This window comes from Lynx canadensis, chromosome C2 (genome assembly GCF_007474595.2).
Source record: "Lynx canadensis isolate LIC74 chromosome C2, mLynCan4.pri.v2, whole genome shotgun sequence".
Classification (NCBI taxonomy): Eukaryota; Metazoa; Chordata; class Mammalia; order Carnivora; family Felidae; genus Lynx; species Lynx canadensis.
In genome coordinates, this window is record NC_044311.2 from 145,358,077 (window position 1) to 145,383,966 (window position 25,890).

Here is a 25,890-nt window from a genome sequence, read left to right on the forward strand (position 1 = left end):
GCCCAGCAAAGGGAAAGGGGCTTTGCCCTGAGAGGCCGTGGACACAAGGGCAGAAGGGGGACTCTTTCCTGAAAGGCACGGGGAAAGGGGTTAAAGGCAAGAAAGAAATCAGCGCTACAGCAGCCAAATGCCCACAAAGCAATGAAAACTGACCCTCAGCTCAGAATCTCATGTTGAGTTTTAATTTGCATTGTAAAATGTTGATTTTTTTTTAAATGTTGATTTTTAATTTGCATTGCAAAATGTTTCCATCGTACAAAACAGAGACAATGACACACTGAACATCTAGGACCCATCACCACGTCAATCAAATCCTAATAGCCTTCCAAGTTTGCTCCCCATCTTTTATAAGAAGTAAGTCATCGGGGCACCTGGGTGGCTCAGTCAATTGAGCGTCGGACTTTGGCTCAGATCATGATCTCACGGTTCACCCATTCGAGCCCCACATAGGGCTCTGTGCTGACAGCTTGGAGCCTGGAACCTGCTTCAGATTCTGTGTCTCCCTCTCTCTCTGCCCCTCCCCTGCTCACACACACACACACACTCTCTCTCTCTCTCTCAAAAATAAACATTTCAAAACATTAAAAAAAAAAAAAAGAAGCTGTCAAGTTGAAGCTCCCCCTTCCTCCTCCCTTCTTTCTTCCCCAGAAATAACCAAAATACTGAATGTTGATGGTCATTCCCATGAACGCGTTCCACAATGATTACATGTAAACGTAGTATTGCTTGTATTGTTTGTTTTCAAATTTCATTTAAATGTATCTTACAGGGGTGTCTGGCAGGCTCAGTCAGGAGAGCATGTGACTGTTGATCTCAGGGTCATGAGTTCGAGACCCACCATTGGGTATAGAGATTACTTTAAAATAAGTAGATGATGATAGATAAATAGATAGATGATAGATAGATAGATAGATAGATAGGTAAATGGCCTCTTCTAGTACATATCCTCTACCACTGCTGTTTCTCTGAAACTTTAGGTTTCTTTTTTTTTTAAGTTTATTCATTTATTTTGAGAGAGAGAGAGAGAGGGAGAGCATGCACAAACCGGGGAGGGCAGAGAGAGAGGGAGAGAGAATCCCAAGCAGGCTCTGTGCTGTCAGAGATCATGACCTGAGCTGAAATCAAGAATCAGACGCTTTACCAACTGAGCTTTACGTTTCTAAGATTTGTCCACTTGATATGTGTGGTTCAATTTCATCCTTTTTCACTACTGTATATTATTCTATTGGATAATAAACCAAAATGTATTTAACCACTCTTTTTTTTTCCTGAAGAGTTAGATTGCTTCGTTGTTACTTTTTTTCTTTTTTGCAAACAATGTCACAATAAACATTCTTATACCCTTCTCCCCCTGCCTATCCAACGGGAGAAGTTTCTAAGGAATATTGCTAGCAGCAGGGCTGATACTCAGCATTTTTTCAGCAATACACATGCACCTGTTGGGAAGCGGAAGCCTCCATTCTGACTGGAGAAGGTGTGGGTTCTGCTTGGTGGCTGGATTGACCCACAGGATGCTAAATATGTCAAATATCATCCCTGCCGAGAGATGGAATTACTGGGTCCAAGGGCATGAGGATCTTTGGCTTTGCTAAATAGTGACAAATTTCTCTCTAAGGCTACTGTATTGACACAAGCCTCCAGGTCATGGCTGATATTTCTCCAGACCCTTGTCAATGCTTGGTATTATCAGTCTTCCTTTTTTGTTCAACTGCTGGTGCAGAGCGTTATCTCTCTGTAAGGTGTATCTCTCTGATTCCCAGCGGGACTGGACATTCTTTCATGTTTACCACATCCTCTGTGAATTACCTGTTCGAACTTTTGTTCACTTTGTGTTTTGAGTTTTTTCTCTATTTGTAAGTCATATGTAATAATCCTTGATCATATACATTTTTATAATATACGCTATGATTATATATTGTGTATGTATTATGATGTACAATTATATAACACCTGCATGATAAGTATCCTTTGCCATCTTGCCACACGGTCTTCAGCCTATAACACCAGGTGTGTTGGTTTCCCCCAGCTCTGCTTCACACACCAGCATGGCAGTTCCTGCTCTCTGAAGGGGTGTCAGCAAAACAGCCACCAGGGGAGACCCCAAAATGTGACCTGCGACCTCTGAAACACCTTCCTCGGACAGCCTCCTCTCAGACTATCCCCTTACATTTTACTGATATTTTTGGGCTTACCTTTCAAATTGATGGTAGGTACTACAAGGGCAGGAACTTGGGCCCGGGACAGTGTTTTTCACAAAAATCAGTGCCCCTCACATTGGTTGATGGGTAACAAATAGGAAAGGGAAGAAGCTGATCTCCTAGAAAACATAACTAAAAGTTGGCAGAACTAATAATTTTATGGAGACAACTGTCATTTATTAGACACAAACATAGTTAAGTCGTTTACTCTTTTCAACAATCCCACAAGGCAGGTTCTGTTTGTATCGCCTTTTTTTAGATGAGAAGATGGTGGCAAAAAGGATTTCAAACACTTGCCCACTTAGACAGGAAGTGGAAGATTGGGACTGAAGCCCAAGAAGGTGGGCTCCAAACGTGTGTTTTTCTTGCTTCATTTTATTGATTCCCCTTCCCTTCTTCCCATCCCTGTTATTTGGAATGAAACCACATAAAGGCTCAGAGTCTAAAGGTTTCTTAAAACCAAGAAAAAAACAAATATTGTAATTACTGATTATCTCTACCTGCACTGAAATCTGAGACAGTTGCTTGGTGTGATGGTTAATTTTGTGTCAACCTGAGTGGGTAAGGGATGCCCAGACACAGCTGGTAAAACAGTATTTCTGGATGTGTCTGAGGGTGCCTCTAGAAGTGATTAGCATGTGAATTGGTGAACTGAGCAAAGCAGACATCCCTCCCCAATGTAGTTGGGCATAATTCGATCCTCTAAGCATCTGTACTAAGCCAAAAGGCAAAAGAAGGGCAAATTCACTCTCTCTGCTGGGGCTGGACCAGCCATCTCCTGACCCTGGACACGGGTTTTGTGGTTCTCAAGCCTTCACACACGGACTGAGTTACACCACCGGCTTCCCTGGATCTCCAACCTGCGGTCAGCAGCTTGTAGGACTTCCCAGCCTCCATAATCATGTGAGCCAATTCCTTACAACAAATATCTTCAGATTTATACACACACACACACACACACACACACATATCCTGTTTGTCCTGTTTCTCCAGAGAACCCTGACCAATACCACTGAAATAATAAATCAGACTCAGGGGGCACCTGGCTGGCTCTGTCAGTAGAACGTGTGACTCTTGATCTCAGGGTTGCATAAGTTCGAGGCCTGTGTTGGGTGTAGAGATTACTTAAAAATAAAATCTTTCATAAAATAAAATAAAATAAAATAAAATAAAATAAAAATATAAAATACAATAAAATAAATCAGAGTCAGATCATGGTGTCTCAAAGACTCGAAGCAGGAAGAATCCTAAAATGGAATTGGAAAAACTTAGCAGATAACATATTTCCACATCTTATTTTGTGACTGGGACAGCCAAACCCAGACAGTAAGAGACTGGCTGAAGGTCACACAAGCAACAGAAAATCCAATTGAAACCAATTTGGTGGGAGAGTTCCTGTCACCTTCCTCCTGCTAGTTTGAATCGCCTGCCTGAGAAGGTAAAACAAGGATGATACAAATGAGAACAGGGAAGATTATCTCCCTCCCAAACCCCCAAAGACATTTCAGGTCCTTAAAAACTGTGAAATCCAAGACTCAAATACCAACTTCCATCCAACTTGTCACTAACCAAGTTGTGGATGAGGCCCTTCTTCAGCTCAGTGCCATTTCTTTGGGGTTCTAATCACCTCACACTAAAGGAATTAATTCTATCCACACCAAGGTAATTTAAAACAGATAAGACATCTGTGTTTGCAACACATCTTTCCTGCCCCTCATCACACACACACACATCCACCTCCTTTCTCTCTCAGGCTACAGTTCTTTGTTTTAAATATTTGATCAATTTTTTTTTTCTAATTAATGAAATGTGATTTGATTGTTCGCTTTCCCAGTTAAAAGCCTTACATGGATACATCTCTCAAATAACGCAGGGGAAGATATGGAATGGAGAAGATAAAAACCTGGTTGAAAACACTAAAAAGAAATATTCTTTCTAAAATAATTTATTAGTGATCAGTTAGGAAAAATAATAACGCCTGTATTTCCTGTTAATGGCTTACTAAGAGAACTTCTGGAAAGCTATATAGTCTCTGTGAAGAAAATGAGTTTGAACTGCCAAATGTCAAAATCTCAGCACTTCCCGGGTTTGACAACGGACTTTTCTAAACAACTCCCTCCTTGCCCTCTCTGGGGTCAGGGCATGTGAGACACAGAAAATGAACAGTTGGAGAAAAGAACGCAAAACCCAGCTAGCGACCGTTCAACTCTTTACACACAAGCGCGAAAGTCCATTTCCATCTGGTAAAAGCTCGTGAAGGGGAATTTTAAGTATCTTTGCCTTTGGTGCATGTACTCAAAGGGTTTGTCATCCTGTTCAGCAAGCGAGTGGTGAATGAATGTTGCAAGAACGTGGTAAGCAGAAATATCACTCTCCTATTGTCCTATCTTATGCTGACTTATTGGAATAAAGAGGGGAGAGAAATAAAAAGGGGAGAAACAGAAAGAGGGGGGGAAAAGAGACAGAAAATGAAGGGACAAACGAGAATTTTTGATCAGAGCAACATTCTGGAACTTTAGCGTCTTAAAAATATTCGTAGTGAAAGAGCGACCTCTTCTGGTCAGATCAAAAAATGCAGGAACTTCTCTTTTCTCACCAAGGTACGTTCAACTTCAAAGATGGATGAATTACTACATTGAAAAAGAGTGCATTCAAAATTTAATAAATCTGCCGGTGTGCACTAAACCTCATAAACTAGCAAACTCAACTCAGAGTCAGCATCCCGAAGGTGACAAGTTCCAGCAATCCAATGAGAAACTAGGCTTGGATAGGGATCTTGTTCAGGATCCATCCTTCACAGTGATGTCCTTCCCTAGTTAAATTAAGTAAAGCAGCTCAGATTTAGCCCCTTATGGTGAAGCAACTTTTCCAAAATATAATTCAAGAGCAAAGACTATGCTCGCTCTTCTAAAGTAACAGGAAGTGGCAGGACATTTGAGGTCAGCATGAGGTCATAGTGACCCACTTGGGCTCTTTTTGGAGCCAAGACAGACGTAGATTTGAGAGCTGGGTTTACATAAATGGGTAACTTTGGGCCACGACTGAACAGTCTATTTTCCCAACTGCAAAATGAGCATAGGAATGGCTACTCTCAGGGTTTTTTTCCCAAGGAGTCCATGAGAGACCTCATGAAACACTCGGCCACTAGGAAAGGCTTGGTCACCTTGAGCCTATGTAGAATGGTCACCACCAAGCACAGTAAAGCTCATTGTCAATTACATTGCACATCCAACATCTGTGTGTTATCTCTTCTATCTTTACATCTGCTCTTTCAAAAACCTGAAGACAATTTCTTTTGCTTTTTTTATTGCGGTAAAATAGGCACAACACAAACCATTTTAACCATTTGTAAGTGCATTAATTACATTCCCAATTATGTGCAACCACCCCCACTGTCTATTTCCATTTTCATCACCTTGAACATAAACTTCATACCCATTAAAGGCTAAGTCCCCACTTCCCTTCCTTACCTTCCCCCCACTCCCTCCCCCCATCCCCCCAGCCAACCCTGATGACCTCTACTCTACTCTCTGTCTTTATGAATTTGCCTATTCTGGATTTTTCACATAAGTGGAATCCTACACTCTTTGTCCCTTTGCATCTGGCTTATTTCACCTAGCCTACTGTTTTCAGGGCTCATCCATGTTGCATATATCAAACTGTTTTCCTTTTTTACGGCTGAAAAATATCCCATTGTACGTATATACATTTCGCTTGTCCATCCATCGATGGACACTAGGGTTGTTTCCACCTTTCAACCACTGTGAATAATACTGCTGTGAACATTGGTGCATAAGTGTCTGTTTGAGTCCCTGTTTTCAATTCTTCCTAGGAGAGGCACTGCTGGGTCATATGCTAATTCTGTGCTCAACTTTCTGAGGACCTGCCAAGTTAGTTCCCAGAACATCCTCACCGTTTTACAATCCTATGCTCAACATATAAGTGTTCCAATATACTTATATCCTCACCAACACTTGTTATGTTCTTGGGTTTTTTTTTTTATTATTATTATTGTCACCTTCCTAGCAGGAGAGAAGTAGGATCCCATTACAGTTTTGATTTGCAATTCCCTAATGACTAGAGATGCTGAGCATCTTTGCATTTTCTACTTGGTCATCTGTGTACCTTTTTTGGAGAAATGTCTCTTCAAGCCCTTTGCCCATTTTTAACTGGGTCTGTTGGCTTTTTGTTGTCGAGTTGTTAGTGTGTGTTTTTTTTTTAATTCTGAGTATCAAACACTTATCAAATATATGACTTACAAATATTCTCCCCCATTCTGTAGATTGTCTCTTCACTTTCTTGACAGTGTCCTTTTTTTTTTTTTAACTTTTAAGTTTATTTATTTATTTTGAGAGAGAGGGAGGGGAAGAGAGAGCCCGTGCTGTCAGCATGCAGCCTGACTCAGGGATCCATCCCAGGGAACCGTGAGATCATGACCTGAGCTGAAACCAAGAGTTGGACGCTTAACAAACTGAGCCACCCAGGCGCCCCCTTGATAGTCTCTTTTGATGCATGAAAGTTTTTAATGTTGATGAAGTCCAACTTCCCCGTTTCTTCTTTTGTTGCTTATGCTTATGGTGTTACATTTAAGAATCCTTTGCCCAGTTTGGCGATACCTTATTTTGGGGTGAACAACGGTAACCATTTAACGTACTTGATTACCACCTCCTGCATCTGCCTCAGTGTCTTACCCATGAAGCTCTGCTTCCAACCAGATTCTACTCCTGCCCACGTCTTCCGTGCCCACGTTCCTGGACTTCAGTGCCAGCCTCACTTCATCACTTCTACTGGAGTCCCAGCTCATTCTACAACACGGCAACCGTGTTGATAAATCATATGACAGCCTGAGTAACTTAACACTGTGCATCCCATCTAGGTTATGGCCCCAAATTTAAGCTCCCCCCATCATCTAACACCTCCCCTTCTCTTCGTGTTTCTTGTGTGCCCCCTGCCTCTCCTTCCTCCCAATTTCTCCCATCAGGTCCTCCGGGATGCTCGGCTCTGATGAACAGCCAGCTCCGTCCTCAGCCCCCATCACATTGCTCACTTTTGTGTTGCAGCTGCTGAGTTTGCACTGGATTGGCAGAAGCTGGGACACACGTCTGTGTCCTGGTTGGAAGGTGGGCAGGGGCTCAGGAAGGAACTGTACCAAATCCTACCTTGAAAAGGCAGAACAAGACTGCTGCAGTGAGACACTAGGTGCAAAGAGAGTGTGCAAGTGATGCTGCATGGCCGGCAGATGTCCGCTGCCAGGCTTTTCCAGTCAAAAGGCAAGAGGAAGTGTTAGTGGAGAAAGAATCGGGAGAAGGGCTCCGTGAGGAATCAGATGTAGATGACAGAGGTGACCAGGTATCCAGCTTACTCAGCCCCGTAGAAGGTGATGAACCATGATGGAGGAAGAAGTGAGGGTGGAAATGAGTCTGGTTTTGGAAACAGCCTGCGGGGTTTATAAGTCTATAGCTCAAAGAAGCTTCCAGATTCTCAGGCTCAGGCAGTGGCACCAACAGTCATCTAGGGGCCTTGCATGTGGCACCAGCAGCTGTTCTGACAAGCCTGTCAGCCAATTCTCATCTCCAAGCTTTGCTCAGGCTGACCTCCTTTGAAGATGTGAGTTGTTCTCGCCTATCCCTAACCATCGTCCCCCCACCACCCCCCCCCCAACCCCAGCTGGGACCCAGTTACTAACGTGCATGAGCCTGAAAAAATCTACTTCATCACTAACGCGTATGAGCCTTGGAAATCCACTTCACCGTTCAGGACCTCAGTGTCTCATCGGTGCAATGAGAGGGTTAGAAACGACCTCCAAGGGTCGTTCCTGTTCTCTGGGCTCTCGTTCTAAATAAGACGCGGCACTTTCGCTAGTCCACCACCAGGGGGCACAAGAGAGGCGCCCTCTCAAGGAGCTGCCATGGAGGTGCCGGGGTCAACCCCCCCCCCCCCCCAACCTATGCAGGGCGCCGCACTGGAGAAGATAAAAGGTAGGACGCGATCCTTCTGAAGCCTCCTTAGGAAGATCCTTAGGCCTGGGGGGAAACAAACAAAAACGTTGAATAAGTAGCTGCCAACTTTCTATGTCTTTATACTCTTTACCACTTTATTAAAGTAAAAAGTATCTTACTGCTTCTTCACGGCCAGAGTTGGGATCAGATATATAAATTTTCAGAGCAAATTACATCCAATAATTTTCCGTCCAATTATAAGACAGACAAGGAGAAAAGGATTTTCTTGCTCATGATTGATACAGACCTGTAGTTCACGGCGCGGCTGGCTCATTAAAATCCCCGGCCTGCTTTTAAAATGTACTGATCGCAAAGTGAGACGCCGCAGGTCTCCCTTCAGCTTGGGACAGATTCCTGCTTCCCGCTCACCTCGCCCCACCTCACTCCTGCAAACTCAGCTCCCCTCTGTGTCAACCCTGGAAAAGAAAAGCTGGAGACCATCCCGCAGGTGTCCAGCAGGGGGCAGTGCTGTACACGTGGTACCTTCAAAGCCTTCGGCAAAAAGCTGCAAGGTGGTGGTTAACGCTGAGTGGTTCTCTTATCCTTATCGACGGGATAAAACCATAAAGAAAATACCACCAGAGACTTTTAGACGCTCGACTGTTACGTCTGTTCTTTTTCAAAGAGGCAGGGACAGTGTCTGATTCTAGCACTCTGTCATTATAGTCAATTAATTAGCTGGCAATGCTGGGTTTTGCCAGTCTTCTTGTCTCTCTGTGGTCTAATCCTGGTCGTTAACACTTAACGGCCGGGATGCAAGTCACGCTTTCTTTGTGCCTTCTCTTCTCGCCTCTGTGGAGAGTAAGATATCCGTGCAACCCATCTCACAGGATTTTGTGAGGGTCGGACAGGGTATGTATCACTGGCGATTTGCCATGTGTAAAATGGCTGCGAATGGCAGGTGACACTTTTAGAGGTGAGGGGTCGCTGCACAGTGTTTTCTTTACACTTAGCCAAAAACGTAATTCAAACATTCAAAATTCTCGACTTGAAGTGGAGACCCTCATTTCTTTTTAGCGAGTATCTGACGTCCTGTAGTGTGTCCACTCAAATGAAATCTTTGCACCTCTTAGAAACTATTGATATAGTTAATAGTTAAAGCATGCTTAGTGGCACATTAATAATTATGTATAAGTGAAATTAAGCAGACTATAGTATAATAAAGTGCAATGTGACTCCCTTTCAATATGCATGTATTGGGGCGCCTGGGGGGCTCGGTTAGGCGTCCGAATTCCGCTGGGGTCATGATCTCACGGTGGGTGGGTTCAAGCCCCACGTGGGGCTCTGTGCTGACAGCTCGGAGCCTGGAGCCTGCTTCGGATTCTGTGTCTCCCTCTCTCTCTGCCCCTCCCCTGCTCATTCTCGGTCTCTCTCTCTCTCTCTCAAAAATAAACATTAATTTTTTTTTAATATGCATGTATCTATATCTGTGTGTTAGATATGCATATGCATATAAAAATAGAGGGAAATGGAAGCCAGTACCCCAGATGGAAGCAATGGGTATGTCTGGGCAAAGTGGACCCACGGGGCGTGGCTGCCTTCCTGAGTCATTCTTCAGACTGAAGAGCAAGAAATGGGCTAATGGGACAACTAATTGGGTTTCCCTTCATTTCACTTTACTATTAATGTATCTTAACACAAGTAAAATTGCATACATTTGAACTCACATTAATTTAGTAGTTTAAAAAATAAACACGCAAAAACGAATTCCAAGTGTTTCAGTCAACGCGAGGGGTGTTTGATTTCACACCTGTGAAAATCCTCAGGTTGCATGTTTCTTCCCTATTCCCATTTCAAACATGGAGCTCCTTCTCAGAAGTTCTTGGGAAGGAAGGGAAAATGGCTCTCAGTGAACAGAAGCTCCACACGATGTGTTTATCAGGGACATTTTGATGTGAGGAACAAAGGCAAATGAAAAATTACATTTCCTTACTGCCTGCAGCCCATTGACAGGCCCTTGAAACAGGCAGAGGGACCCTCTGAGAGCTCAGCTTTTGCTAAGGGCAAAAGGCAATTTTAGCCTGATCCCCCCCAGGGTCCTGTAAGTCTACTTTAACATATAAAAATTCCGTTAGAAACTTCCTTTATCGCCCTTCCCCCAAGATATATGTTGGCAATCAGACTCCAAGCTTGTGGCCCCTGACACATATCTGAAGGGTCTCATGACTGAGTTTTTACCAGACCGTAATAAATGACCTTTTCTTAACAGCTAGCCCCCTCAAGGTCCTGGAAACCTTGCTTCCAAAGTTCCTTAGAGACTTGCACTGTCCCTAAACCCCCTCCCAACCTGAAGGTATATAATCTGTCACCTGTCACAATCCCAGGGCAGCTCTTCCTGCCCACGAGCCCTGTCCCCATGCTTTAATAAAATCACCTTTATCCCCTGAAGACGTCTCAAGAATTCTTTCTTGGCTATGGGCTCCGAACCCCAACATTGCCATATCACATTTCATGATTTCATTTTGCCAAACTGTGGGCTTCTTGGGTCAGGAACTATGTTTATCCACCTTGTGCTCCCAATCTCTTATTATCTTGCCCCCAATCAATAAATGTTAGAGGTATGGATTTTCAAATTTTCAAGGTAAATTAGATCCAGTGGTCTTGGGTCCAATAACACGACAGAGAGCCAGAAAAGGATGAAGTTCCTTGCCTGTGGGTGATAGAGTCCTGTAGTTCACAGCCCTACTGACACCTTAGAACCACCCGAATGCTTATTAAATTAAACTGAAGTCAGTGGGTGTAGCGCTACCTTGTTTTTTTTAAGCTCTGGTAAGATTCCTTGGTATGAGTCATTGATTTAACCTTTCCACATCTCTCTCATCTGTATATTTGTTGCTATTGTAAATCTCATAATACTCGAACACATCTCTTTGCTTAGATGAGACTATCAAACATCTATTTTCTAAAGCGAAGGTTTATATATAAAGCAACAAACTAGAAATAGATTAGATATTACTACCTATAGAATTAGTCCATAATGGGGTTATAACAGTTAGTATTGGGCCCACTTTCCAGCTGGGTGTGAGACTTACACTCGAGATAGTAGAGGTCTACCAAGTGCCTTGCCTAAAGGTATCCTATCTAGGTTCCATTCAACATTTTTTGGTTTGGCTTTGAGGGTCCTCTAGTCCTGTACGGACACCTCAGAATTTAAAGGATTTCCTTTGGCCACCTCAGAATTTAAAGGATTTCCTTTGGCCACCAAATAGCACTTACTAACCAATACATATGATTTTATAAACATTTCTCTCGGAGAAATATACCAATCATTCCGACCAGCATGTGTGTGTGATGGCACCAGTTACTGTGCGTCCAGTTCAAAGTGAGGAAATGAACTATTTGAGTCCATCTCAGGCCTTTTCTGAAGGCTGACGTAGCATTTCATTAAGCCATTTAAAGATTGAAATCAGCTCTGGACCTCTCTACTTATATAAAGTGAATAAAAGCTGGGCTTCACATAGTCTAGCATTAAAAAAAAATACACTGATGCCAACCTGGAGCCTGTGATGCTCTTGGTCGGAGGTGGGTCCCAGCATCAACCTATTTTCAAAGCTACTCGGGGTTGAGTACTGCTGATGCATTAAGATTTTCTCTTTTTTTTTAATTTTTTTTAATGTTTATTTATGTATTGAGACAGAGTGAGAGCATGCGTGCGCACATACATGAGCTGGGGAAGGGGTAAAGAGAGGGGGAGAGGGAGAATCCCAAGTAGGCTCTGCATTGTCAGTGCAGAGCCCGACCCGGGGCTCAAACTCACAAACCATGAGCTCATGAACTGAGGTGAAATCAGAAGTCAGACACTTTAACCAACTGAGCCACCCAGGTGCCTGTCAATTGCAATTCTGAAAACTCAGGTATCATTTAAAAATATTTTTTTAATGTGTATTTATTTTTGAGAGACACTGAGCATGAGCAGGGGAGAGGCAGAGAGAGAGGGAGACACAGAATCTAAGCAGGCTCCAGACTCCGAACTGTCAGCACAGAGCCCGACGTGGGGCTCGAACTCACAGACCATGAGATCACAACCCGAGCCGAAGTCGGACACCCCACCGACTGAGCCACCCAAAACTCAAATATCACTTTACACAATTGCAATAACTACCAACCTCTTGAAAATTTCCAAAAAAAAAAAAAAATGATGATGAGGAAGGGGAGGGAATTATCAATAAAACAATGGTAGAATTCTCAAATGTGTGCCTTATAAAAATTGACTCAATAATGTAACTTTAAGAGAAATTACACATGTCCTGGGTAAGATTTACTATGGAAGAGTAGGAAAAAATGAAAAACAGTTGATAGAATTCTACGAATGTGTTTTAGATTTTTTTGTACATAGCATTATATGAGTAATGTAAAATTCAAGCAGAAAAAAGATTTTAGTAAAATTTTCCTATCTTGGCTAAGACATGGATTGTGCAGTGGATTTTAATGCACTTTTAATTCCAAAATTGGGGTGCTTCAGACTCAGCCCCCTGGACAGAAATTATTGAGTCATGTGGTAAATGACATAGGACTCATCTACAAGTTGCTATTTTGATTGAAGCTTCCATGTTTGTTTTAAAAATGTCGTTTTTCCAATCAAATAAATTAAATGTACTTATGTACTTTCAAGGTAGCTTTTATATTTTTTTAAATTTCTATATAAAACCTTTTTTTTTTAAAGATGGCATTTTTAATCTCTACGCCCAATGTGGGGCTCGAACTCACAATCTCAAGATCAAGGGCAACATGCTTTTCTGACTGAGCCAGCCAGGCACCACTAAAGTTCTACATAAAAATTTAAAAAAAATTTTTTTTATTATTTTAGGGAGAGAGAGAGAGAGCGTGAGTGGGGGAGAGGGGAAGAGGGGGAGGGAGAGAGAGAGAGAGAGAGAGAGAGAGAGAGAGAGAGAGAGAGAGTGATCTTCAGCAGGTTCCACTCTCAGCACAGAGCCCGACGCAGGGCTCGATCCCACAACCCTGGGATCATGACCTGAGCTGAAATCAATAGTTGGACGCTCAACCAACTGAACCACCCAGGCATCCCTAAAAACTTTTATTTTAATCACTAATGTCACTACTAAGTGTAGATTTACTTTTATATATATAACAGAGTGATGAATAACTTTACAAGTGAATAGAAATCCCTGATGAGAATAAAGCATTTTTCAGCTTTTCTGGAAAGACTGGTCCAAATCAGAGCCAGAAGTTTCCATTGCAAAGCTGGCACCATGTCCTCATCTCAGGGCACTGGTAAGTTGAGATTGCCATGAGGTTGAGGCCCTGCTACCTCCTGGTCCTGGCTGGGGGTGGAAGGAAGCAGAAAGTGACCGTGAATCGAGTCACATGGTGAAGTAGGTATTATTATCCTCTTTGAGATGAGGAAGCAGAAGCGTTTGGTGCCTGGCCCGGGATCACACAGCTGGTTCAAGCACATGGGGGTCTCGTGACAAAGCCCATTCACTTTCTGTCCAGTTAGCCTCCCTGATTCTCAATGAAGAGACAAGTATGAACAAGCATGGACTGCCCTCTAAAATAACTCCAACTTCTAAGGCAATAATTTTCTGTTTTCTCTCAAAAACTTTCCCAGATAATTTTTTTAGATTATGTACCCCCTCTCATTGACATATGTCTTTTTTGTCATAAATTTAAATTGTTTCAAAGGATGTAATTTCTGGTTCTGATAGATTTTTGCAGTAATGGTCCCTAATGAATGGCACCCCCATGGATCCATGCCCTTGAATAACTAGTTCCTTCCCAACCTGCCTCTGGGTTTGGCTACGTGTCTTGCTTTAGCCGAGGGGATATTAGCAAAGTTGAGTTGGGAAGGGGCTTGAAAACTGCATTGGAGCTTGGCCTCTGATGTTCTTTGGAACCCCAAGGCCACCATACGTTCACTGAATGTTTATATCTCCACAGAATTCACATATGGAAGCCCTAACCTCCAATGTTATGGTGTTAAGAGGTGGGACCTTTGAGAGGTAATTAGGTTTAGATTAGCTCATGAGTGTGATACTCTCATGATGAGATTAGTGCCTTTATAAAGGAAAGAGAGACATCTCTCTTTCTCTACCCACAGGTACCAAGAAAAGGCCATGTGAGGACCCAGCCAGAAGGAAGCCATCTACAAGCTCAGAAGTGAGCTCTTACCAAGCCTTCAATCTGCCACCACCTTAATCTTGGACTCCACAGCCTCCAGGACCATGGCAAATGAATGTCTGTTGGTTAAGCCACCCAGTCTATGGTATTGGTTGCAATGGCTCCAACTGACCAAGACACCATGTGAAGAAGCCTATGCTAGTCTACTGGGTGAAGAAAGACCACGTAGAGCAGAGACAAGCTATCCCAGCTGAGGACCATCTGACCAAATAGCCTTCCACCTGACCAACATGTGACCGAGGCCACAGGACCTGAGTGAGACCATCGCCAAGCTTCCAATTGACAAGAGATCAGCCAACCCAACAGAGACCAGAAGAATTTCCAGCTGACCCGCAGAATCACCAATATCGTAAATGTTGATGACGCCACTGAGACTTACAATGGCTTGTTACATAGCAACTGATACACACGTTATTATAAAAGTTGATATTTTTTTTTTTTAATGTTCATTCTTTGAGAGAGAAAGAGAGAGAGAGCATGAGCAGGGGAGGGGCAGAGAGAGGAAGACACAGAATTCAAAGCAAGCTCCAGGCTCTGAGCTGTCAGCGCAGAGCCCGACGCAGGGCTCGAACTCACAAACTGCGAGATCATGACCTGAGCCGAAGTTGGACGCTTAACTGACTGAGCCACCCAGGCACCCCTAAAAGTTGCTATTTTAAAGTAAAATAATACTGGGATGCCGGGGCGGCTCAGTCAGGTAAGCATCCAACTCTTGATTTTGGATCAGGTCATGATCTCATAGTCGGGCTCTGTGCTGACAGTGCAGAGTCTGCTTGGGATTCTCATTCTCTCTCTCTCTCTCTCTCTCTCTCTCTCTCTCTCTGCCACTACCCCACTCTCTTTCTCTCTCCAAATAAATAAATAAATTTTTTTAAAGATATAAAATAAAATAATACTTTTAATGTATCTTACACAATCTGTGTACTATACCAATTGGACACCCATCATCCGTTTTAAAACTTGAAAATTTTTTTCTTTAAATTTGTTTGCCTAATCCCCTAGCTCTCTAATATACTACTTTACACTAAAAATCTCTATATAAATGTATTTGTTAATGGGGTGCCCGGGTGGCTCAGTCAGTTAAGCATCTGACATCAGCTCAGGTCATAATCTCATGGTTTGTGAGTTTGAGCCCCAGGTTGGGCACCATGCTGACAGAGTGGAGCCTGGAGCCTGCTTTGGATTCTAGGTCTCTCTCTCCCTCTGCCCCTCCCCCGCTTGTGTTATCTCTCTCACAAAATTAAACATTAAAAAATAATTAAAAAATAAAAGTTTTGGCGTTTGTTGGGACATCTGGGTGGCTCAGTTGGTTAAGCGTCCAACTTTGACTCAGGTCATGATCTCAGGGTTCCTATGTTTGAGCCCCACCTCCCCCCTCCCCCCGCCCCCTCATCAGGCTCTGTGCTGAGAGCTCAGAGCCTGGAGCCTGCTTCAGATTCTGTGTCTCTTCTCTGTCCCTCTCCCGCTTCAGCTCTCTCAAAAAATAAACATTAAAAAAAATTAAAACAAAAAGTTTGGCATTTCCTATGATTATAAAGCCCCAACTACTTCTTTAAAAATCACTTTTGGATTGAGTTAGGATTACAATTGTTACCGGTACAATTGACCAATAAGAAAAAACAGATAAGATATTATTAAATGTAAAAGGTGACATTTCACTGGAAATGATCTCTTCATGACATGGAAGTGTTTGGGTATTTTTCTCAATTAGATCATGTTTCCAGAAGGGATCCTATTTTTAGCCACATAAAGACTTCAGCACCAATTCTCTTCCTACTTTTCACGTTTATAATGAAAGCACAGAGAAAGCAAACTGAAACCACCTGACATGGAAAAGTATGAGCTTCCTGGTCAGTAGAGTCATTTGCTTTCTCAACACACTATTTTTCTGTGTCTATTTGATGCCCCAGAGGTTCGTGCTCCCAAGCGTGATCCACAATGGATAAGAACAGTCTCTCTTCCATAAAGAGGGTGAGGATTCTAAGAAGGGCAGGAGAAAACTTCTACTTCCTTCACAAGCACACTCCCAGGCAGATGAAGGTGAGGAGATTGGGAGGTGGATTCCCCTGAAACGATCTGCATTTTGAACCCGCAGCAAAGTCACATTTTGGCTCAAGGATCATTGCTCCGGTGAGTCAGGGTCATCTTCCTCTCACGGGTGGTGACAAACTCCCGGAGACGTGGAGAGTTTATTGAAAATCCACCAATAGGGAGCGCCTGGGTGGCTCAGTTGGTTGAGCATTGGACTTCAACTCAGGTCATGATTTCACGGTTCATGGGTTCAAGCCCCACTCGGGCTTTGTGCTGACAGCTGAGTCTGGAGCCTGCTTTGGATTCTGTGTCTCCCTCCTCTCTCTGCCCCTCTCCTGCTCACTCTGTCTCTCAAAAATGAATAAACATTAAAAAATTTAAAAAAAGAAAGAAAAGAAAATCTACCAGTCATTGCTCCTCTCTCTGTTCTACAAAAATCTTTTTCCATAATGGTTTTTAGTAAAAAACATCAAGATTTACTTCAAACATAAATTTGATCCCAACCATGTATCCCTACCTTGACTTTCTCTAATTTTTTTTTGAAGAAAAAAAAAAATCTATAAGCCCTTATTTTGTTTCCAAAGGCCATTTTCTTCATTATGGATAAGAGGACTCTGGGGAAAGGAATGAATTGCCCAAACATGTCTGTGCTATGAAACTGATTTTATCACTACTGTAAAAGTTCCTCCCTCATGTAAATCTAGAGGGAAAACAAGAAGTAACACATGTGGAGTGAGGGTATTTAAAACCCTTGGAGTTCGGAAGGGAGACCTCGCAAGGATGTTCAGCTCGTGTCACATTAAGTACCCAAATCCTGTAGCTTAATGGCCAAACGTTCCTGTGAAACTGAGTGTGGACAGGAGGAAGGACAGAACACTGGGAGATGGCCCACCCACCAGGATATCCAGCCCAAGGATCTAATACAAACGCAGGTGATAATGCCAGTCTCCGTGGCAAAGCCATAGGCATTTCTGTGGCAAAGTGAAGACACCAGACAGGAAAGTGGATCTTGACGACTCACCAGAAGCCAAACAGGTCAGCAGTATGGCCCCTACAATGTAGAAATGTACATCAAAATCTTCAAGACACATATACATACACTCAAACCTATTTCGATGACTGTACTCTAACAAGTGCACAAAGAATACACAACACATACGTTCACGGTATTTTTCTATAATAATAAAAACCAGAATCGTTCATGACCATCAGCAGGGAACTGAACATAGAAATTATGGTAAACCACAGTCCATCCATTAAAATGGATGACTATGTAGCAATGACTCTGAATGCTACAAACCCATTTATTGTCTTAGGCAAATGGCCACAATTTGTATCACTGAGGGTAAAACTCAGATTAATAAAAAAAAGTATGCGTTAATAAAATAGTATGAACCCATTTTGTAAGCGTGTGTGTGTTTTGTCGGCACACAGGGGCTCACCCACGCATGTATTCAAGGAGCCAGTCAGGAAGGACATGAGCCAAAACGTGAACGCCTTGATTGAAAGCAAACCAACCCTTTATGTCTACAGCACAAGGCAATGACACCGGGCACAAAACACAAGCACAGACCTGAGCACAACGGAACACAGGATGTTCTATTTAAGATGAAGACACAGAACTCAGAAACCAACGAGTTCTTGGGATCGGCTCGGGAAGCCCCAGGTGGCTTCCAGGAAAATGGGCCAAGTCCTAAAGCCAAAGAGAATGGGGCTGGGTGCTCAGAAATGCTGTGAGGGTCCCACTGAATTTGACCTGGATGTGGGGCATGTTGAAAGGACATGTAAAATGGCATTCTTTTCTACGGATTCTGCTCTATAGTGGTTCCTGATATTTAAAATATTAAGGTTTAGGTTTTAAAAAAAGTATCGGGGCATCTGGGTGCCTCCGCTGGTTAAACACTGACTCTTGATTTTGGCTCTGGTCACGATCCCACGGTTTGTGTCCTCGCTGACAGTGTGGAGCCTGCTTGGGATTCTCTCTCTCCCCCTCTCTGTTCCTCTCCTACTTTCTCTCTCTCAAAATAAGTAAACTTTAAAAAAATAATAAAAATAAAAACAATGCCCCCAAACCACAAAGAACAAGAATCCAGCCCACAAACAGAGAACAGACTGATGGCTGCCAGAGAGGTGGGGGGTGGACAAAATGAGTCAAAGGTTCAAAAGGTACAAATTTCCAGTTCTAAGATGAGTAAGTCCTCAGGAAGTAACATACATCATGGTGACTATAGTTAAAATACCACACTGCAGATCTGAACATACCTAGAAGAGTGGATCTTGAAGGCTCTCATCACAAGAAAAACTATGTATGGTGACAGATATTAACTGTACTACTGAGGAGGCCATTTTGCAATATACACGAATACCAAATCACCTGAAACTAAGATAATATTACACCTCAAGTTGTCAATTACACCTCAAGTTGAAAAAATTAAAAAGTAACACACACAAAAAATTTTTTTAATGTTTATTATTTTTGACAGAGACAGAGTGTGGCCAGGGGAGGAGCTGAGAGTGAGAGGGAGACACAGAATCTGAAACAGGCTCCAGGCTTCAGGCTGTCAGCACAGAGCCCGACGCAGGGCTCGAACTCAGGAACGGCGACATCATGACCTGAGCCGAAGTCAGACACTTAACCGACTGAGCCACCCAGGCACCTCCAACACAAAAAAATTAAAAAAAAACAACACACAAAAAAACACAAAAGCACGAAAAGCTCTACCAAGTCAGCTTTCCCTTGATGATCACGATAATTATTTAGAGAGAGAGAGAAACAAAAGGGCATTCCCAGGAATCTCCTCTTTCCCACCGCCAACAGTCCACACCCATCCTCCCATCCAAAAAGGCACAGGACCGTCCAGATACTTTTCAGTATTTTTATTGTTTGACAGGCATTTACAACGTTCCATTCGTAGACCTAAAAACATAAAAATAGACCTTCTTTCAGCTTATAAAAGAAATATATAAGAACTTTTGACATAGACACGTCATGACCTTATGTACAAGAGACAATGGCACCCTCTCTAAGCACCAGACTTTCTAGCATCTGCAGACGGAACCATTGCACTGGGACTAGTGTGGCTATCAGAAGTCTCTGCTTCCGTTTTCCATCTGGACACAATCGAACTAGAGGTGATAATGGAACAATGCAGTGGTACAAAGGGTATAGAAACCATTCTAAAGCTTTTTAAGAAAACCAGAAGATATAGCAAAAATTTAATAGAATAAAACTTTCAAAAGATCAAGCTCAAAGCCCTGGAAACCCGAAAGGGGGGGGGGGACAGAGGGTGGAAAAGCGGGTAAAGCAAGCAGGGGTACCGGAGCGTGATGTTCTGAACTCTCTATTGTCTGGAAATATAAAGTCATAACTGATTTTTATAAAATATAATTCCTAAAGCTACTATAAAATTCAGGTCTTTAAAGTACCTACTGATGTGTCAAACACCAAATAGATATTTTCCCCAAAAAAGAAAGTTTTCATATTATTGAAACCCTTCTTAGGAAGTGGACATTGTGAAATGGGAGAGAAAAAAAAAAAGCTATAAACCGTTTTAAAAGAATCAAAAGTGCTTTAACTTGTTTTTGTTCTTCCCATTTGGAAATCTGTTGAGAACGTTAGGTTTTTTAGCGTGTTTACCCTGTTTTCGTTGGCATGTTGAAAGTATTAAACACAAGATAGGTTTCTGAAGAGGCTGTTTTGTTAAGGGGTCTGGTGTGGACCGTCAGGGAAGGGACAGGTATTCTATGGATGAGGATGCAACTTTGATGGGAAAACCAATGATCACTATGGCAACCCCTTGAGAAGGAGCCTCCCCTCCCCCGCCACGTGCAACAGACATAACACACTGCCCATCCGGGTGTCATGTTTAATCCAGCCAAGCTCCCATCTCGCATAGAGATTCAAACATTTAAAAAAAAAAAAAAAAAAGCAATCTGTTTCTTTAAAAGTTTCTCCTAAGCATCTTGTTGGCCTTTCATATATAAATATAAAATCACCATGCCTCACTCTCTCTGTAAAAGGTAAAATCCTCATTTCTTTAGATTCAGAGTTACACTAGCACTGTAAAATTCTTATCTGTGCCCCTGCATCTCAAGTAAAATACAAAAAATAGTGTTTTTTTGTGTGTTTTTTTTTCAAGTGATAAATTTGGATCTCTTCTTAAAGAGTTTGGCATCTTTATAATTCTATGCAAAACTAGAACTTCCGAACACGGACACTGAGTAAGACCAGCCATGGACCAAAACAGAAGAGAGAGAAGAAAACAAACAAAAAACCAACAAAAAAAAACCCCAAAAAACAACTCATCAAAACATACATCTCCACCGTCTCCTCACACATTCTTAAAATACACAGATATTCTCAGACATTTAAGAGGGGAAGGAGTAAGAACATTGTAGACGGTACAGTTGCTTTGTTGTGTTTTGTGTTTGAACGTGGTTTCCCCAACTGAGAGATGGCTCCTGGACTGATTTCAGATAGAGCGAGTTTTATTATTGTTAGTTTTTGTGCTGTCCCTTCAACTAATCTGTCGTAACATACTTAAAACACCCGGGGTGATTCTTTTTACAGTGCTACAGAATCTTTTTTTTTGTTTTATTTTTGAAAATTTCCGGCCCTGATTAGTTGAGGATAAGAGCCCTTAGGAATGTACAGAAGATGGAACTCGAGCTTACTTGGGATTCTGGACAATTCTTTCTGATGTCGTGAGAGATGACGAAGTTGGGTGGCGACATGGCTTCAGCACAAAGTCAAGCCGCCAAAACCGTGTGTGTGTGCAAGAGTGCCACCTACGGGGACATTCTCCTCCTTGAGGGGACAGGAGGAGGCAGGGGGAGGGCAGGGCGTGGGGGGTGGGGAGTATCTACACACACTCTCTAGGGGGAAAGTGACAGTCAGATCTCAGTGTTCAGTTTCCTGGAGGGGGCAAAGTCTTCGCGCCTAACCCAGATGACTTCCTCGCTCGGGCCCTCCAGGCCTCCATTGATGCCCGACAGGGCGGCTTGCTTCTTGAGCTGCGTCATGCGGGACGCGTGACTATCCAGGCTTTTGCGGCCTCTCTCCCGCTGACTGATGGACGCAGCCTGAAGCTGCTCGGGCAGGTCTGTGTCCACCGCGGCGCCCTTCACGGACTCACAGAACTCATCATCGTCACTGAGGATGTCTGTCTCCTTGATGTCGTCTTGCTCCTCGTACTGAGCAAGATCGAACTGTTCCTCTACCCATCGGTCAGTGTCCCCGCCACCGGGGGGCTGCTGGGACTCTTTCTCCGGGCTGCTGGCCGAGATGGCATCAGAGTCAATGGTAAACCTGTTTCGAGCCAGTCGCCGCCTCCTTCTGCCAAGAGACTTGCTTGGGGCGGACACTGCACACACACACAAAAATATAAAAAGAAAACCCCCACATGCTTTACATGCGATGAAAATCCAGACAGCAAAGAAAAGAAAAAGAAACGCTAAATGGTATTTATTTGATGTCATTCGGGGCTTAAAGTCCAGATTTCACCAGTCTGCCTTAGAGTCTTTATTTCACACAGATGTCTGGACTTGGAGGATGTCATAGCAACGGACCGAAGGGCAGGGGGAACAGAGGGACGCAGGGGGCTGTCGGTTATGGGGAAAAGGGGATTCACCTCCCTCTGAAACAATCCATTTCTCTACCTTGTGCTGCACCCAGTTGACCTCTGACCCTGGGATTAGTTAGTGCCCTCAGCCCTGACGATGTCCCATGGTGCAGTGCTCTGGGGATCCCCAGGGGCTGTCCTAGGGTCATGTAGCTGGGATGGGTCTCTGGTAAGGGTAGGGGGTGCTTTTAGGGTTCCACTGGCTTCGTAGAAATCACACATCAAGGAGTCAGAAGTTTGGGTCCAAGTTATACTGCTCTCTGGGAAACCAAATGTCACATTTCTGGAGGATCTGCAGTGAAGTAAGGGCACGGCGTCCCTCACGCAGAGCCTACAGGAGAGTGGCTCTCAGACACACCAAGTCTCCAGTCACGGCCCTGCCCGCTTTGTGACAAAGCCCCACGTGAACTGTGAGGCTGAGCAAATGTGAGCTTTAGTCCCTCCTGACGACATTCTGTGTGTCACCGATTACTCTCCTACAGATCAATTAAAATACCGGTGCCCGAGTGGAATGAGAAAGAAGTCATATATGACACCCATGCCATTGATCCTCGAAGCGCCATATAAAGGGACTCACCATTACCAACAAACAGATCTTTGAATTTGTTCGTTCACCCCACAGCCCCCTAGGAAGCCAGAGTTTTTCAAAACACACAAGACGCCACTCAATCAAGCAAACGAACACTCCCGCCACACGCTCACACACAAAAGACACATACGCAAGGGACGCCACTGCCTGGTCTCTGCTAGTCAAGGGGCTGTGGCGTTAGACACGAGAAGGTGAAATGCAACATGGGGTTCCCAGTGGAGGGGAAGAGCCTAAACCCCCATTAGGAGCCGCGTTCCCGGCACCTAAGCCCTAAAACCATTAAATTGTTTTCGGTGTAAGAAGTCCGATAGCTATTCCCAAGTACTGCCAAACATAGCCATGACTCCAAACGCAGCAGGTATACGGGCAGTGGGTCGGATGATGCCCTCACTTGGCTCCCATTCCAGCCATCCTCTGGCTCAGATCCCTAGGCTTCTATCGTTCTACCAGCTGAGAATGGAACAAACGGACATCGCTCTTGATCAAGGAGGGGAATCGAATAAAGGTGTCCAGGAAAAATGGAAAAAAAGAGAGAAAAAAAAAGGCACTACTTTTACTCCAGTGGGAAAAAGCAAAACTTCCTGTTCAGTTTCATCCCAATCCCACCATAGCGGAATCTGCCTGCCTCCAATCGCCATATTAGAACCACCTCAATTCAAAATCGGGCTACTGGAGATATTTTTGCCAATGCTCAAGTATTCAGGGGTGAAGTGTGTTAACGTGTGTATTTTTGAAATGTGTCAAAAATACGATGCGTTGACGGACGATAGATGGACAGATACGGGATAAGGAAAATACAAAACAAAAACAAAAACAAACCCCAATTATAGAATGGATGGTAGGTTCTGTATGTGTACAATTCTTTCATTTTCATTGGGCTTTTGGCAGACATAAAGTACTTTCAGACTGAGTACTGAGGCAAGACACTTGGCCTTACTGTCCTTTTCAATCAGAACAGAGAAATAAACTACCTGGGTACTTATGACAATGCACAATGAAGCATGAGTATTTATCCTTTGTTAAAAGGATACTTCATAACCTGGATGGCTATACAGGGTTCAGGGAGACCATCTCTGACTTGAGTATTCCCAACTCATTGTTAAGACTTGTGACAAACTGGTGCTGGCTGAGCCACTCAAGCATCATCTTTAAATCGTCTAACGTGAAGATGCTGATGATGATACTGAGGGGTTTGCAGAATGGCCAAAACTTTCTTCAGCTAACTATGAGCCATCAGGCAGACAACTTCCAATCAGCCAAAGCCAACAGGCTGACATTGAGGGTTTCTCTTGGTTTCCATGATGGTGTAACTCTGCATTCGTTTTCGCTCCAAAGGGGTCTTAGCAGGAAAACTTCTGAGTGTCCTGCAGACTAAAATTGCTTAGTTTTAACGCAAATGCAGCTCTGAATTTAGGTTCATTGATTAACAACTGAAACCTAGCCAATGACAAGCACATTTCCTGAGGCTGGCACGCGTATTTGCAATCCGAATTTAAACATTCCCTGGCAAGTAAAAAGGTTAGGCGAGACAATTCTCAGGAGAAGTGCTCTACTGTGAGGTATAAAGGGATCTGCAAAGTTTTCTTCACATGAGGACTCCACGAGAAATTGTGGATACAAAGGTATGTCAGATTCTCAAGACACTTGGAGAACCCAACAGAACATGAGATGTTCACTGCACTAGGTTTTCAACAGACATTTATCAACTGATTGGAGAGTAGGTTCGATTTAACTAACCCCCAACATTAGTTAAATGTAAGGTGCCTCAAGAACATAATACCCCACGTCAAGCTATGTAGGCTAGGTCTACGAAAACCTCCAACCATTCACAATTCTATCTATGCCTCTTCGACACAATTGTGAATCGGCAGAAAGGTGACCCGGACAAAGGTCAGAACCTTCTCGGCAAATGCCAAGGAAGCCTCTTTTACTGGACAATTCCCGGCAAGATTCAGGGCTACCTCTTAAGAAAGGAGGGATAAAAGTGTGAATATCTTGATGTCACTAATACCTATGTTATGAAAATACCTTTATTCCTAGATATATTTTACTGCTATTTATAGATGGTAGTATAGGTCTTCCTTCCTCACTGCTCCAAGGTGATGATTCCAGTCCTAAAAGAATATTTACTCTGGGACCATTTAAACTCTAGTTTCCTCTTTACCAAATAGCAGCTCAAGGCTTCCCCAAACTAACACTGAAGCTAAAAATAAAGTTGCAGGCACTAGGCAAGGGTAAACAGCTTACGTGTCACCTGGTCTACCAAACATGCCATCCTTACTGAGAACAGCCATCGCTGTGTTTTCAGATTACAGAGCCACCATGTTTTCAGAATGGCAGGCCGTGACCTTGCTGAGACAGGACACACTGCTTTTTGCTAGACAAAGCCGGCTGTCATGCAAAGCAGCGACTCTCATTCCACAAGCAGGCTGAGAGAGCCCCTCCAGAAAGGGAACGCGCTCACTTGCTGGCTTGGCGAATGAGAGAGGCGTCCCCAGCCAAAAGGAGGAGGGTGGCAGAGGGAAGCTGGAGGGAGGGCAAGATGAGTAAATGAAGGGCGGATCCCCAGGGAGCTGCCGGGAAGGAGGCAAGGGCAAGGAACCTGACACCAGGGAAGAGCTGTACTCCAGTGTTAGCCCCCACAAGGCCACATCTAATTCTTGCTCAACAGAAAGGTCAAGCTCACTGGAGTTCTACAGTGGAGTGGGGGTGACGGGGATCTTGAACGTCTGAATCCCCACAGTACCTGCCCTGCTCATGGCTGGCCTGGCCCCTTTGAGCGCACACAATCTTTTTCCTCCAAAAGGTACATATTGCTGGGATGAGGGAAGGCTTTCAGTTTTGAGGAGCTGTCTTCTGTGCTTATCACGCAGGATTGAATGCACAGCCTTCAGGAAATCTTTCCGGCTCTCTGGAGAGCTATGAAAAGAAAGAAGATTTACACGCGTTAGGGGGAAAAAGTACTTAACACATGGGGATCTTCTAATGTTATCGGGGGCAGCCCAACAAATATCCCTGAGGACCAAAGGTTAAAGAGGCCACAACTCCAATTTCTGGGCTGAGCCATGTTTTCATTGCTGGAGATAGAGAACACACACTTCTTTCCCTTTATGCTTTGTGACTCATCTCCCGCAGCTAATGTGGGAAAGACAGCCCATTGACGAATAGATTGATGGATACACTGATCCTGCACCAAGAAGTTGCCAGATTCTGCTTTTGACACTTAAGGCCTTTCGTTCCAAAATGTTTTTTTTTACAGGCAAATGAACCACAGGATTCTCAGCTCTGCAGAGCACCCAAAGACAGACATCCCA

The 25,890-nt window shown here is 43.5% G+C and overlaps 1 protein-coding gene across 1 annotated transcript in view; it reads right to left on the reverse strand.

The window, feature by feature from the left end:
* Positions 1 to 19,228: 19,228 nt before the first annotated feature.
* The window catches only part of TIAM1 (TIAM Rac1 associated GEF 1), a 189,302-nt gene continuing 182,640 nt past the window's right edge, over positions 19,229 to 25,890 (reverse strand). Inside the window, exons 23-24 of the mRNA XM_032594597.1 lie at positions 25,323 to 25,495; positions 19,229 to 21,729 (exon numbers count right to left, since the gene is read on the reverse strand). Of these exons, the coding sequence (XP_032450488.1) occupies positions 21,260 to 21,729; positions 25,323 to 25,495 (643 nt within the window). The 3' untranslated portion in view covers positions 19,229 to 21,259. The remainder of the gene's footprint in view (positions 21,730 to 25,322; positions 25,496 to 25,890) is intronic.